Genomic DNA, 13,255 nt, shown 5'->3' on the forward strand with positions numbered 1-13,255 from the left:
TGTATTAGTATTGGGCATTGTAACTTCAGTGAAGGTAGTGGCATGCAGGGATCATCGCAAGTTATAGCTAAGGCCCAGGCACTCAAAACGGAGGCCATATCTTCTTAAACTGAGCACCACTGGATGGCTCTAAGCTTAAGAGAAATCAAAGCAGTACTTTAGCTTGGTCAGTAATCATCATATACTTCATTTATAAAGAGTTACAGAAAACCAAAGACAGCATCTCAGCAAATGCACACCAGGACACAATTTCAATAAATCAGATGCTTCTCAACCATTCAAAGGAGTCCTTTATAGAGCATAGAACAATTCTAACATTACCCAAGGTCTGCGACAAAGTATTTGCAGGCCCAACCTAAAAGCAGATAAATCCAGCATCTGCACAGCTGAGCCAGGAGGTTTTTCAACTCAGCAGGTCCCGCTGCAGTCAAACAGTGGAGAACAGAAATAAGTCATACTCTATGTTGTATTAAGCTTGCATTACTGGACGGGATTCCTTTGCCTGCAGCTGCACGCCCGATCCTGCAAAACCAGTGCCACCCTGAAAGAAATGCAAACATGTGTGAGAATCACATCAGTTCTATCAGAGCAATAATGAGTAAATGGGGTGGAGAGTCTCTGAACTCTGCACCGCCCAGCCAGCACACACATGAACCAGATACAAAGGAATCGGCTCCATCATCTGACCAGTACCGTTTAATCTCAAACGATACAGAATCTAGAAGTATAGGCCTGAAAAGAACTTCTGTTCCAACACACAGGTATGCAGTAGATGTTTCACAGTAGCACATACAACCAGTAGTATCACCCTTCGAATGGACAAATTAACAGACTCATTCTCTTGCCGGAAGACATTCCAGGAGGGAACAGCCCTGCCGATACCAACTTGGATGTCTGGCTAGTGTAAGGGTTCAGAGGTAGATTCAGGACAGGTGGTATGCTTGTTGGTATAGACTTACTGTACTGAAAATAAGTAAGAACCCTAGCTGTCCCTATGACTAAGAGGGGTTTCCCTACCTCAAACAAAACTAAGGATAATGTAAGAATGTCTGTCAAAAGTATTGGTCCACTGTCCTAGGTCCTAAACCTATTTCCGTCCCTTACACTTTAACAGAAAACCTGTAAATAAACTACACTCTGCTTATAACAGGATGACTCCCTTCTTCAGGAGGATCCACGTAGTTCAAAGTTCCAAGATCCAAAACAATATTGGGAAGGCGTCTCCATTCCACAAGCATTCCATAAATTCTTTGTCAATTGTCTTATTCATCACAGTTCTAACTTCTGACAAAGGATATGACTCCCCCCTTGGATCTTTTGCCCCCCCCCCCTTGGGCTTTTCGTAACTTTTGCCAAAGGGCCTTGGACTTCTCCTAGTATTTTCTTAACTTGCGCCAAAGTTTCTCTTGCCTTGGACTTCTCATGTTGTTCTGTGGGCCCCAGACCCCTTGTTCAACTGTAATGTCTCTTAGCTAGTCTGGGTTTGCTCTCCTTCCAGGCCTTTCTTTGGGGCGCTCTTTCACCCCTTCCGTTCTCTCAACTGGTCTCTCTCGATATTTGGGTCCTTGACCCCTTTTTCAGTTTTGAAGTAACTAGGCCGGGTTCACCATCCTCCCAGGCTTCTCTTTCAGTCTCTTTGGGGCGTTCTCTCACCATGTTCATTCTCAACGTGCATCTCTCTTTTCGGGCCGAATGGAACGAGGAAGATGGCTCTACACTTCCTCCCAACCATAGCCTCTGGGGTCTACCTGTGCCTTCCCGGCCCCCCCTCGGTGTACCTTTGTACTTTGTGAGGATTACAGTCCTCTGCAATACCACCAAGCTTCTGCGGCTTCCCTCTGGGCTCTCAAGGTCTTCCTTCAGATCTCAGCGGCTCCACCAAGCTAGTTTCTCTCAGCAAGTCGTATCTCGCCTGGACCACTTGAGTGGCTTAGGTTCGGCCACCGGACTCTGGTTTCTCCCACAACCAGGTAAGCCGTGGTTCTTCCCCACTTTGTCGTTCTCCACTTGTCTGCTCCAGGCATTCAAGTCTGCCACAGGACCTCTGCACGGCGCTCTGCTCTCTGGCGGGGAAACTGCTCTGGGGCAGGACAGATTCAGAGGAGAGTTCCTTGTCCGCTTTTATGTCGTGGTTTCTTCCTAGCTTCCAATAGCTAGCATGTTTGTATTGGTTCCGCAGAGGGCTCTGCATCACCCTGCTCTTCCTTGTAGAAGTATTTTTGGAGTCATCTACATTAACTCTCGCTGGTCATAGTCTCATCTGCCTGATTAACATAACTTCTATGTATGAGGAAATAAGTGTAAGTGGAGGAAGAGAGGATTGGGGTATGGTACTCCGATATGTAGGCTGGATGACTCATGTCAGACAGCATGATGGTGTGTATACTGCATTCTCCTTCGACAGTCCTCCCCTATTTCATAGAGGGGGTCCCCACCAATGGGATCCTCCCACTGAGTATCACACCCAGGGTGGACCATCAGGTAGCGGCCTCGCCTCGCTGGGCCGATGGGAAGGGTTCCCCTCCCAGAGAGAAGTAACGACATTGAGGGATTAGTCGAACTAGTCCCCATGAACTTTCAACTGTATGGACAATGCACTGATGTGGATCAGAGATTTTCTTCACCCATGTTACGACATCTTTCCAAGGGTCACCAAAAGTGTGCAGAGACTACCCATATTCTCCCTGCCATATGCAACGCCAGGAGCAAACACACTGCGGGAAGAAACAATGGCAAAGGCCTTCAGTTAACCTGCTTCCATCACTATGTGCACCACCCCAGGTGATATGCCCTAAAATCATCATTTGTGAAGATTATTTCAGCCATTTGAGATTGAGCGACATGACAACTGTGCCTATGATTACCTGGAGGTCCGGGACGGCCTCTGTAAAAACAGCCCTCTGATTGGCCACTTCAGTGTCTACGATAAACCCGAAGACATCAGATGTACCTCCAATACCCTGTGGATGAAGTTTGTTTCTGATGGAACAGTCTACGAAGCAGGGTTTGCTGCCAACTTTTTAAAATGTACATGTTAGTAATCCATAGGCATCCTGTACAGTAAGCACCCGTTAATGCGTTTCCAGCCTTTTTGGGGTCTTTTGGTGAGCTTTATCTGTGTTTTAAGTGGAATTTCCAACTCTTTTGTTGTTATGGTTCAACCTCTAGAGAGGACTGGCTTGGGGGTGCAGTCATTTGTTTCTTCCTTTTTCCTCCCATCTTGATAGCAAGTGATTGAGGGAGTCATGGGTGACTGTCCTTGGTCAGTGGTTTTCCCTGGCTTGTCATTAGTAATCCGTAGACATCCTGCCTGCTTTTCACTCCCTCCGATTGGTCTGTGTCTTTGGTCACGACCAGGAAACACCCTTCTTCACCAGCCTTCCCAGGGCAGTCTTGCCTGGGCAGCCATCGGCTAAGGGTCCCAATGCAAAGGGCAGCTCCCGAAGAAGCGGCTCCAGTCCGGGTTTGCTTGTGTTCGCCTGGGAAGCCTGCCACCGTCAACCAGCAGCGACTGATAAGGTAAGTGTGGTTTGGGTCGGGAGTACAGCAATTACTGTATTCCAGCACAATCAGACTACCATTATTATCCTACATAACATAGCACACCATCGTTAGTCAGCTAGTGATTGGAAACTAATTACTGCTCATGTTTATCAACTTTAGGTGCTTCAGCCTTGTGCTGTTGAACCTCAAATGTAGGTGTTTTCTCCCACTGCCCATGTATCTCAGGTTTAGGCGTTTTCTCCAGGTACTGTTGATTCTCAAATTTAGGCATATTCTCCTACTGCTCATGTGTCTCAAATTTGGGCATTTCTGCAGGTACTGCTTCTCAAATGTAGGCGTATTCACCCACTGCTCGTGTATCTAAAGTTTAGGTGTTCCTCCATGTACTGCTGAACCTCAATTTGGGAGTTTCCCCAGGTGTTTTACATTTACTTTTCTGTCCCCAATTTAGGCTTTTCACCCTCTTCCCAAATAAAGGTGTTTTTGCAATTACTGTTATGTCCCCATTTAGGTGTTTCTCCCTCTTGCCAGGTGTCCCAAATCTAGTTTATTTTGCATTTACTATTCTGTCCCCAATTTAGGCTTTCCTCCCACGTCCCAGGTACCCGAAATCTAGTTTTTCTTCATTTACTATTCAGTCCCATTTTGGGCAATTTTCCCACTTCCCAGGTGTCCCAAATCTAGGTGTTTGCATTTACTGTTGTGTCTCCAACTTGAGCTCTTCTCCCACTTCCCAGATATCTGAACGCTAGGTGTTTTGCAATCTCTGTTGTGTCCACCAATTTAGGCATTTTCTCCCACGATCCAGGCGTCTCAGGTCTAGGCGTGCGTTCGTTCATTTGCTGATTTGCTGCTCTGCCACAAATCTATTTGTTAGCTCTTCTACTGTTGAGTCCCAAATGTAGGCACCTCTCAGCTCTCTAAGGGCTGTCTGTCACCATTGCGAAAATGCAGTACCAAAGTTCTATTTGTGGTGACTTTACCCTCTGTCTACACCCAGAGATGCCACCAAAGTCATACCAGACCCTGCCCCGCCCCTAACCACACCCATATCCGGCCATATTCCTCTGCAGCCGCCACTCATCAGCCGTCACTTCAGCACCCGGAAGGCGACTGGGCAGCCCTCTGTCAAGCAACCCGCCATAACCCCTTCAATACCCTCGAGGCACGCCCCACTCCTTTCGTCACCCATCCAAAACCTCTTCCAACCACCCTTGCCCAACCGCTTCTCCCGCACAGAAATAAGGCAGCTCGCCGGCGGGCAAACACCCATGATATGATATATTTTATTTGTATAACGCTCGTACACAAGTGTTTCAGAGCACAACAAGTCAAGGGAAGGGAACAAGGGAGAACAAAAAAACAACGATCTTACTAGGCCCAGTGACATTGAGAATGTGCAAGTGCATTGGAAAAGGAAAGGGGAAAAGTGCTTGGAAGGGAGGACAAGTGGAAAATGCAGAGCAAAGGAAAAAAATATATAATACAAATAAATAATAAAGGAAACAGTGGTAGTGCAGCCAGCAAGTGCTGGGTTGAGGCAGCAGACAGGGTATGTCTGATAAGTGCAGGACAAAAAAAATGGGGGGTGGAGGTTCGGGGGGGGGGTGCATGTTTACAGATACAGAGCCCAGTACAGGGATTGCCCCGAGGCAGTGCAGGTGGGTGCCAGGGTGAGCAGGTACCTGGGCCCGGAAGACAGAGGGTAGGCCAGGTGCATGGTGCAGAGAGAGATCAGCAGGGGAGAGGAGGTGCAAAGGCAGAAGCAGAGAGGAAGGTCTTGAGGTGCTTCCGGAACCAGAGCTGGTTCTCCTCAAGTTTCAGAGTGGCAGGTAGGCTGTTCCAGAGGGAGGCCCCAGCCGAAGACAGACAGACCTACCCCCAGCTCGTTTCTTTAAAAAACGATTGACTCTGAGGGAGTTGGAGGTAGAGGAGCGAAGAGCTCGAAAGGGGAGGTGTATACGGAGGGATAGCTGAAGGTATTTTGGACCCAGGCCCCAGAAAGCCTTGTGGACAACGCAGAGGGTTTTGAATTTAATCCTTGCATCCACTGGGAGCCAGTGGAGAGATGTCAGGGTTAGTGAGATCCGATCCCAGGGCTTGAGGCCAAGTACAAGTCTCGCAGTCCTGTTCTGGATAAGTTGTAAAGGGCGGAGTAGAGGCAGGTAGATTTAAAAAGAGGCTGTTGCAATAGTCCAACCTAGAGAGAACCATGGCTCGGGAGACAGTGAGCTCCTGGGGGAAGGAGAGGAAAGAGTACCTCTGAGGAGGTCTAGTAGAAGTTTGACTTTTTAGAGACATCAGAGATGTGGGCAGAGAAGGAAAGCCCGGAATCAAAGATGACCCAGAGGTCCACAGGTCAGAGTAGGAGGAGGGCCAAGGGAGGCAGGCCAGAGTGAGGGGAAAGGAGGGTGAAGGTGTGCCGATGAGGATCTCGGTCTTACTAGCATTCAGGCAGAGATCGTTGGCAGCACACCAACCCTGAATGGCAGTTAAGCAATCAAAGATGAGAGCAGGAGAGGAGGTGGCCAAGGGAAGCCTGAAAATGAGTCCAGTGCCGTTAGCATTGCACTGGAAATTGGAGCAGAAAATGGCAATGAGGTGGGCGAGAGTTGCCAGGTATTGGTTGAACAGCCAGGGCGAGAAGTTAGACCCCTGGTGAAAACCACACATATAAAGGGAGATGGATGAAAGTAAGGACCAAAGTTGGACCTGGAAAGGTCGATCAGAGAGGAAAGAGGTCAGCCAGGTCTGAGCCTGATCGATGATACCCAGGTTGTCGCAGAGACGGTTGAGCAGGATGGTATGGTTGACCGTGCTAAAGGCAGAAGAGAGATCGAGTAGGAAGAGGACAGAGGAAATGAGAGTCAAGCTTGGAGAGCAGATCTTCACAGATGTTCAGGAGAGCAGTTTCCATGTATCTGGCAGCTCTATATCCAGACTCATGGTCATGGAGACAGCCAACAGAATCAGAATGAAGGTTAAGCTGAGAGATGGCCAGCCTTTCCAGGAGTCTGCCCAGAAAAGGAGTAATGGAAATTGGGCGATAGTTAGCTGGAAAAGAAGGATCAGCTGTGGGTTTCTTGAGAAGAGGATGCACAAGAGAGTGCTTCAGAGAGGAGCGGAAGGCTCCTGGGGCAAAGGAGTGGTTGCAGAAATCGAAGAGGGTTCGAGCAAGGGTATCAATGTGGTCTTTCATGATTTTAGAGGAAAAGGGATTAACCCGTTTCGACAAGGCTTTGATAGATCGGACTTGTCTAGCGACCTCATCAAGGGAGAAAAGAGGAAAGGACACGAAAGAGTGAGGGTAGGTGGCTGAAGGAGGGTCAGCGATCACAGAAGAAGGGAGAGGAGGGGAGGACAGTATGTCCTGCATTTTTTAGATGAAATGAGAAGCAAGAGCCTGTGAGGCAACCGGCGGGGTAGAGGCTGCAGCAGGATTGGCCAGCTCCTTGCTGATTTGGAAGAGTTCGGCCGAGTTATTAAATGCAGCAGAGACACGGGCTTGGATGTGGGCTCTCTTCTTGGTGCAGACAGTCGGTATTGCCTTTGGAGCAGGCGACGGGCCAGTTTGTCAGAGGATGAACAAGAAGCTCTCCATTTCCTCTCAGCCACCCTACACTTGCGTTTAAGTGTAGCTAGGTCAGAGTCATACCAAGAATTGCATATGGCTTTAGACTTCAAACGATCCTCATGACAGGGGCAAGAGCATCAAGAGTATCAGAAATAGAGTAGAGCAGAGACAGGGCTGTGTCAGGATGCGAGTCAGCCAGAGGTGGAGTGGGGGAAGAGGAGGTGGCAGCAAAAGCCTCCAATGACCCACTTCATGGGCTGGATATCCGAGAAGGTAGGTGGCAGTGTGGGGGTAGGATTGGCCTGAGGGGGAAGAGAGGGAGTGATCGCTCCAGGATAGAGGAGTGGTCAGAGGGATGGAGAGGGGGAGGTCAGAGGAGATCAAGACATCAAGTGTGTGCCCTGCAAAGTGAGTCGGGCCGAGGGGAATATATAAAAGGAGAGGGAGTCGCAGAGGTCACGGAAGAGTACAGAGGATGAACAAGGGGAGTCTAGATGGGTATTGAGGTCACCAAGGAGGAGGAGTTGAGTGGTTGAGACCAGGGGGGGGGGGGGGGAGAGGAGAGGTCCGCCCACTCAAAGAGAAATTAGGTGATTTGACCAGGAGGCCGGTAGATAGTAGCCACAGTAATAGAATGGCCAGGAAAGAGAGCCTGCAAACAAGGCATTCAAATGAGGAGTAGGTCTGAGTGGGAATGATAGAGGCAGGAATCCACTCAGGAAAGATCAGGGCTACACCCCCTCCAGACCGAGAGGTTCTAGGTGCAGAGAGAATCTTGTAGCTATCAGGGCGGAGAGTGTCAAAGCTCGTGACAGAGCTGGCCGTGAACCATGTCTCAGTAAGACAGAAGACATTGAGGTTAAGTTCTTTGAGGAGGTGGCAGATGTTGGAGGAGTGTTTGACAGCAGAGTGAGAGTGGCAAGATGAAGATGGTTGCCGGCCTTAAAGACCTTCCGGGGAGGGGTACAAATCAGAGGTACGCCCTGCGGAGAAGAAGGTTCCCAAGGTGGGACCGAGGAGGAGGAGTAAAGAGAGGGCAAGGTAACCAAGGGGGAGAGGAGGGGACAGCAGGAGATGAAAGGAAATTGATGACCCCATCTCTACCTCTTGAAAACTCACGCTATTAGCTTCCCTCCTACACTGAATCCCCTTTAACCCTCTACCGTGGCAATGCTGCACCACCCCTTAGCCACCATCCTCCACCTCACCCCTGCAGCCACCTAAATCACACTTTCCCTCCCTCAGTGCAGCACGTGCAGCCCTGGCCAATACAAACCTGTGTGCAAACCCTCCTGCATACCCCTCAAGCGCCTCGAAAGGCTCTCAGACAGTACAGATTGTAACCAAGCAGCCTCACATTGCTCCCCCCCCTCCGTCCCAGGTCTCCACCTGTACGCCAATCCTATTCTTTACAGCCTTCCCCGTCCACTCCCAACCCTGTCCAACCCCGTCAAAAAACCTTTGCCTGACCATTCCCACCCCTAACCCCCTCCCCCCGTCCCTCGGAACCACCCACTACACACTCAGATTACCAGACCCCTGCCCCACCTAAACCCCCCTCGCACAACCTTCTCCCTCTCCCGAGGCCTACCACACAGCAAAACACTCTTCTATTGTGCATAATCATCAATGCCAGATTGATCGTGAAAAACATTTTTGACCACATCTCAACCGAATACCCTATTCATCACCGAGACCAGGCTCTCTATTGATTTCCACCCCAACGCACACAAAGCCTTTCCTCCCGGCTACTCCCTGCTCATACACAACAGGCCGAGCAGAGCAGCGGGCTTTGTCATCCTACACAAACCTCACCCGTCAGTATTATCCACAGAGTCTTCCGAGCGACTCCAACCAAATGCAAATCCTTCCTCGCCAAGTTCCATTCAGTCATCCATTGTTTCCTTCTCCTACATAGACCTCCAGGGTACGGTCGACAATTTGCCGATTCTCTCTGACTCGCTCTCCCCCACCCTGATCCAGCATCCTGCACTCACTATGTTTGGAGATTTCAACATACTGTTTGAGGTTGCCGCCAACCCCATGACTCGCTCCCTCACTGACAATCTGGAAGCTCTTGGCCCGTTACAAATGATCTCACACCCGTCCCACATCACAGGAGATACCCTTGTTGCTCTTTTCTGTTTATCTGACCACGTTTCCCCGATCACACCTCGCCCTCCCATCTGTTCTGATCACCATGTATCCCTTTCACACTTCATTCTCTTTCTGCCTATCCTCCACCCCCCGCCCACCCCTAATCAATCCCTCATCCTTCCCGGCCACACGCCCTCTTTGGAATAAAATTATTATCAATCCCGACCTGGCCCGATTCCCTCCTCACTCTCCCTGACCTCTCCCGCAAGGAAGAACACCCTTCCATCTGTCTCTTTGAGCGTTGGCTCTGCCGAAGCTTTGACGGCTGCCCCCACATGATCCAGTCACACCTCGCGATGATCAACTGCACACCAAAAGTGTTACACCCCTACCCTTAAAGCGCTCAAAACCCTCAAGCATCGGCCCAGAGCAAGCCTGGGGGACCTTATTAAACCCCCTTAATAAGACAGCCCTTGCAAGACTGAAGAGGGCATACGTGTATGAAATCAAGAAAGCTAAAAAAAAAACATTATGGGAACAGAATTTCCAAATCCAAAAACCCATGCAGAGAACTCTACAAAATCCTTGGAGAATTCAATTCCCCCAGCTGACCCCACCCCACTCACCACCATACTCACAAGCTCTTTGCGATGAGCTCTCAAACCACTTTTATAACATTGCACTTGAAAGACACCACAGAACTAGCTTGGATTCCGCCACCTGGACACTCCTTTACCTCGAAACCCTCCCCTCTCAGCGACCCACTTTCTCTTCACCCCCCTTTCTCCAACTTACTAGACAGTTATCCTCTTATAAAAAAGATACTCTCATCCACCTGTGCTGGCAGCGTAGCCCGCTCTATTCTAAATAACTTGCTTGCATCGGGTATTTTCCCCAGAGGCCTTCAAAGCCTCTCATGTAAAACAGCTTCTCAAAAAACCCACGATTGACCCGCTCCATCTAACTTCCGCCCAATTTTCAACACCCGCCTCATTGCCAAACTAATTGACAGCGCATCATATAAGCAACTTGGCCTCTTCACAGAAGCCAATCAGATTCTCGATCCTGCCCAATCAGGATTCCAATCCCTCTCTGGTCTCCATCTGGGATGACCTAAAAAGAACCGCCGACTCAGAAGGGTGTGCCGCACTCAACCTCCTGGATCTGTCTGCAGCCTTTGATATAATCGACCACTCAATACTGAGGAACAGGCTCCTCTCCCTTGGCATCAAAGACTCCACTCTTAATTGGATCAACTCCATCTCCAACCGCTCACAAATCATCACAAGGAGCCTCCCTCTCACCACTTCAATTCAGCACTCTGCCAGCCCTCATCCGCTCACACAACCTTACCTGATAGAACTACGCAGATGATACCCAGATAGTTTACAAAATTCCCAAAAACCAAGCCTTGTCACTCCCTGACCTCGCCTGGATCACCAACAACCACCTAATCCTTAATCCGGGCAAATGAGAGATCCTAATATGTGGCAAAAGCGCTCCGAGCGCACAACCTCTACCGTGGCCGCCTGCCAATGGAGCCCCACCTGTCCCCCCCTCCACCGTCAAAAATCTTGGGAACACCATGGACACAGACCTATCCCTCTCAAAGCACATCAACTCTGTGTCCAAAACCTGCCACTTCCACCTAAGCATCCTACAACAAATCTTTCTGTACCTCACCTAACCTCAAACATCCGCTATACTGGCCATTATCTCCCACCTGTACTACGCCAACTCCTATCTCGGATCCCAGCATGCCAGCTAAGGAAGCTTCAACGTATCCAAAACGTGGCAGTCAGACGGCTCCTCGCCCTTGCGCCCAGAGAACACATCACCCACGCACTCAGAATCCTGCACTGGCTCCCAGTTAGCCTAAGAGCAACCTTCAAAACCATGTGCATCACACGAGCTCTCCATCCTTCGGGACATGAGTTAATTCAGAACAAAACATCTTCTACCAGCCCACCAGAAACCTCTGAGCGGGCTCAACTCTGTCTATTGCACTGCACCACTCCACTAAAGTTGGTGGCTCGGCTTTCTCCATCCCAGCGCCCACAATCTGGAACCCTATTCCTTCACAGCACTGAAAACTACCTCTCCTTGAAAAAAGCCCTCAAAACCTGGCTCTTTACCGCTCTATCCTGAAAACCCCATTAAAATGAAGTATATGAACTGTCTCCCGAGGCAGGGCAGGTTGCATTTGTGGCGCATCCAACCTTTTTGCTCCAAACACCTGATGGTGCCGACTGTGTGCGGCTTCCCCGACCACTCTCATACACCACCACAACCCTGCCTTCCCTCAAGCCCCATTAGCGGATTCACAGCACTCGCATGTAATGTGACAGGATTCAGGATACAGCAAACGGACATAAAACAGGTTAATCAAAACAATAGTAGCAGAAGCACAGTGGTTGCAATAGAACCAAAGCCTCCTACACCGCAATCAAACACCTAACCCACATAAAAGAATCTGGCCTCCTGTGGCTATTAATTGGAACATAGACAGTTGTTGCTGCTAACCTTTTCTATCACAGCCGCAAGAACCAATAGAAAAAGACAAATACATGAGGAGGCACCCTAACAACAAAGCGCCATCAACGGCAGCAAGGTACGTATAATACACCACTCCACTGGCCGCAGGCATGGCTATCCACACACATCAGTATACAGCAAGGAAGACACAAAAATGGTTGTGCTGTTCACAAATTCTCCACCTACTTACACCAGACTACGCTTCAACACCTCCAACAGCAGAATGCATCGCAGACCAAGGACAAATTTGGGCACGCTGAACACATAGCGAGACTCTAGCACTGATGCCACCCCAATTCCTCTCAGCAACCATCCACATACCTGACCGCATGGGTTGGTTCTCTACCGGAGCATAGCCAGCCTAGCTAAGCCTTTTTCGGTCAAATGCACACACGCATCAAACATGCTCCATGACTCCAGCACTCTGGACTTCGGTCCTCCGAGGGCATTCACACTAACAATACATTGAGACTATAATAATGGTAAAATTGACACTTTACAAATAACAAACACATTACAATTAGCGGGTCTTACAAATGGTCATTCCAGTGAAATGGTACAGGTAAGCTTTTGCACACAAGATACCCATGGTGCTGCAAAAACAGTGCATGCATGAAACGATGCACACTGGGCAAATGCACAGTTTAAAAAAAAAACAAAAAGCATGGGAGATTTGAGTTTTTCTGTGCATTCATTGGCAAGTATGTCCAACAATCGCTGGATGTTTTCAGTGAGTCGCCTTCATTTAAAGGGGCATGCCCAGGTTTTTGTCTGGGGGAAAAGTTCAATTTCTCTTATGATGCATCATAAAAGTAAGAACACGTTGCTTATATTCCCATGATAAGAGGGGTTGTATTCCCATGATAAGAGGGTGTGGGCTATCAGTTTGGAATTGACTGCTCCATTTGGGGCAGGGTCAAGATTGATTTGCATACCAAATATCCACTTCCACGATGCCACAAAAGAAGATAGAATGTAATGATATCCAGAAGAAGTCCCGTTGGCTAAGAAAAGCTGGCCAGGCAAACATCCATCAATTCTGGTAATTTGCAGAAATCACACGTTCTAAAAATGAAAATTAGTGTTGCAACAAAGTTTCAAATGACAAACGAGATAAAATAACTAAAAATATGCAACATTTGTGCAGTAGAGGAACTACGACCCTTCCAAGCCTCTACTTAAGGACAGTAGGCCAGCTCCAGGAAGACTGCATTGAGTAGGCTGCTGGTCATGTGACCAGGCTGTGCCACCACTCAGTTGCTCTGCTCACCACCTATTTAACCAGTTCTCCATTGGCGTCCTCAGCAAAGGACGAACAAAGACAATGACCGTGTTAGGCAAGATTGTATGCAGTACCCTTTGGGTGCACTACAACAACCCTGGCCTCCTGGCACTAGGAGCCCAAGTCTGTACTAGACAGGTTGACAGCGTGTTGAGCAGCCAGGCTTCTCTCAAGAAGGGGGGTCAATGTGAGCTGTAGGGGAGTTACACAGAGGTTCACAGTGACAAGTATTCAAATAAACTCTTACACACAATGTTTCTTGA

At 49.0% G+C, this 13,255-nt stretch overlaps 1 protein-coding gene across 3 annotated transcripts in view; it reads right to left on the minus strand.

Annotated features, from left to right (window-relative positions):
- Positions 1–267: 267 nt before the first annotated feature.
- NOSIP (nitric oxide synthase interacting protein) overlaps positions 268–13,255 on the minus strand; it is a 186,618-nt gene continuing 173,630 nt past the window's right edge. For all 3 annotated transcript variants that reach the window (XM_069605169.1, XM_069605170.1, XM_069605172.1), the window contains exon 9: positions 268–541. In XM_069605169.1, coding sequence (XP_069461270.1) covers positions 470–541 — 72 coding nt within the window. In that variant the 3' untranslated portion in view covers positions 268–469. The remainder of the gene's footprint in view (positions 542–13,255) is intronic.

The sequence above is a fragment of the Ambystoma mexicanum genome, chromosome 1p (genome assembly GCF_040938575.1).
Source record: "Ambystoma mexicanum isolate Mex_15411 chromosome 1p, UKY_AmexF1_1, whole genome shotgun sequence".
Lineage (NCBI taxonomy): Eukaryota > Metazoa > Chordata > Amphibia > Caudata > Ambystomatidae > Ambystoma > Ambystoma mexicanum.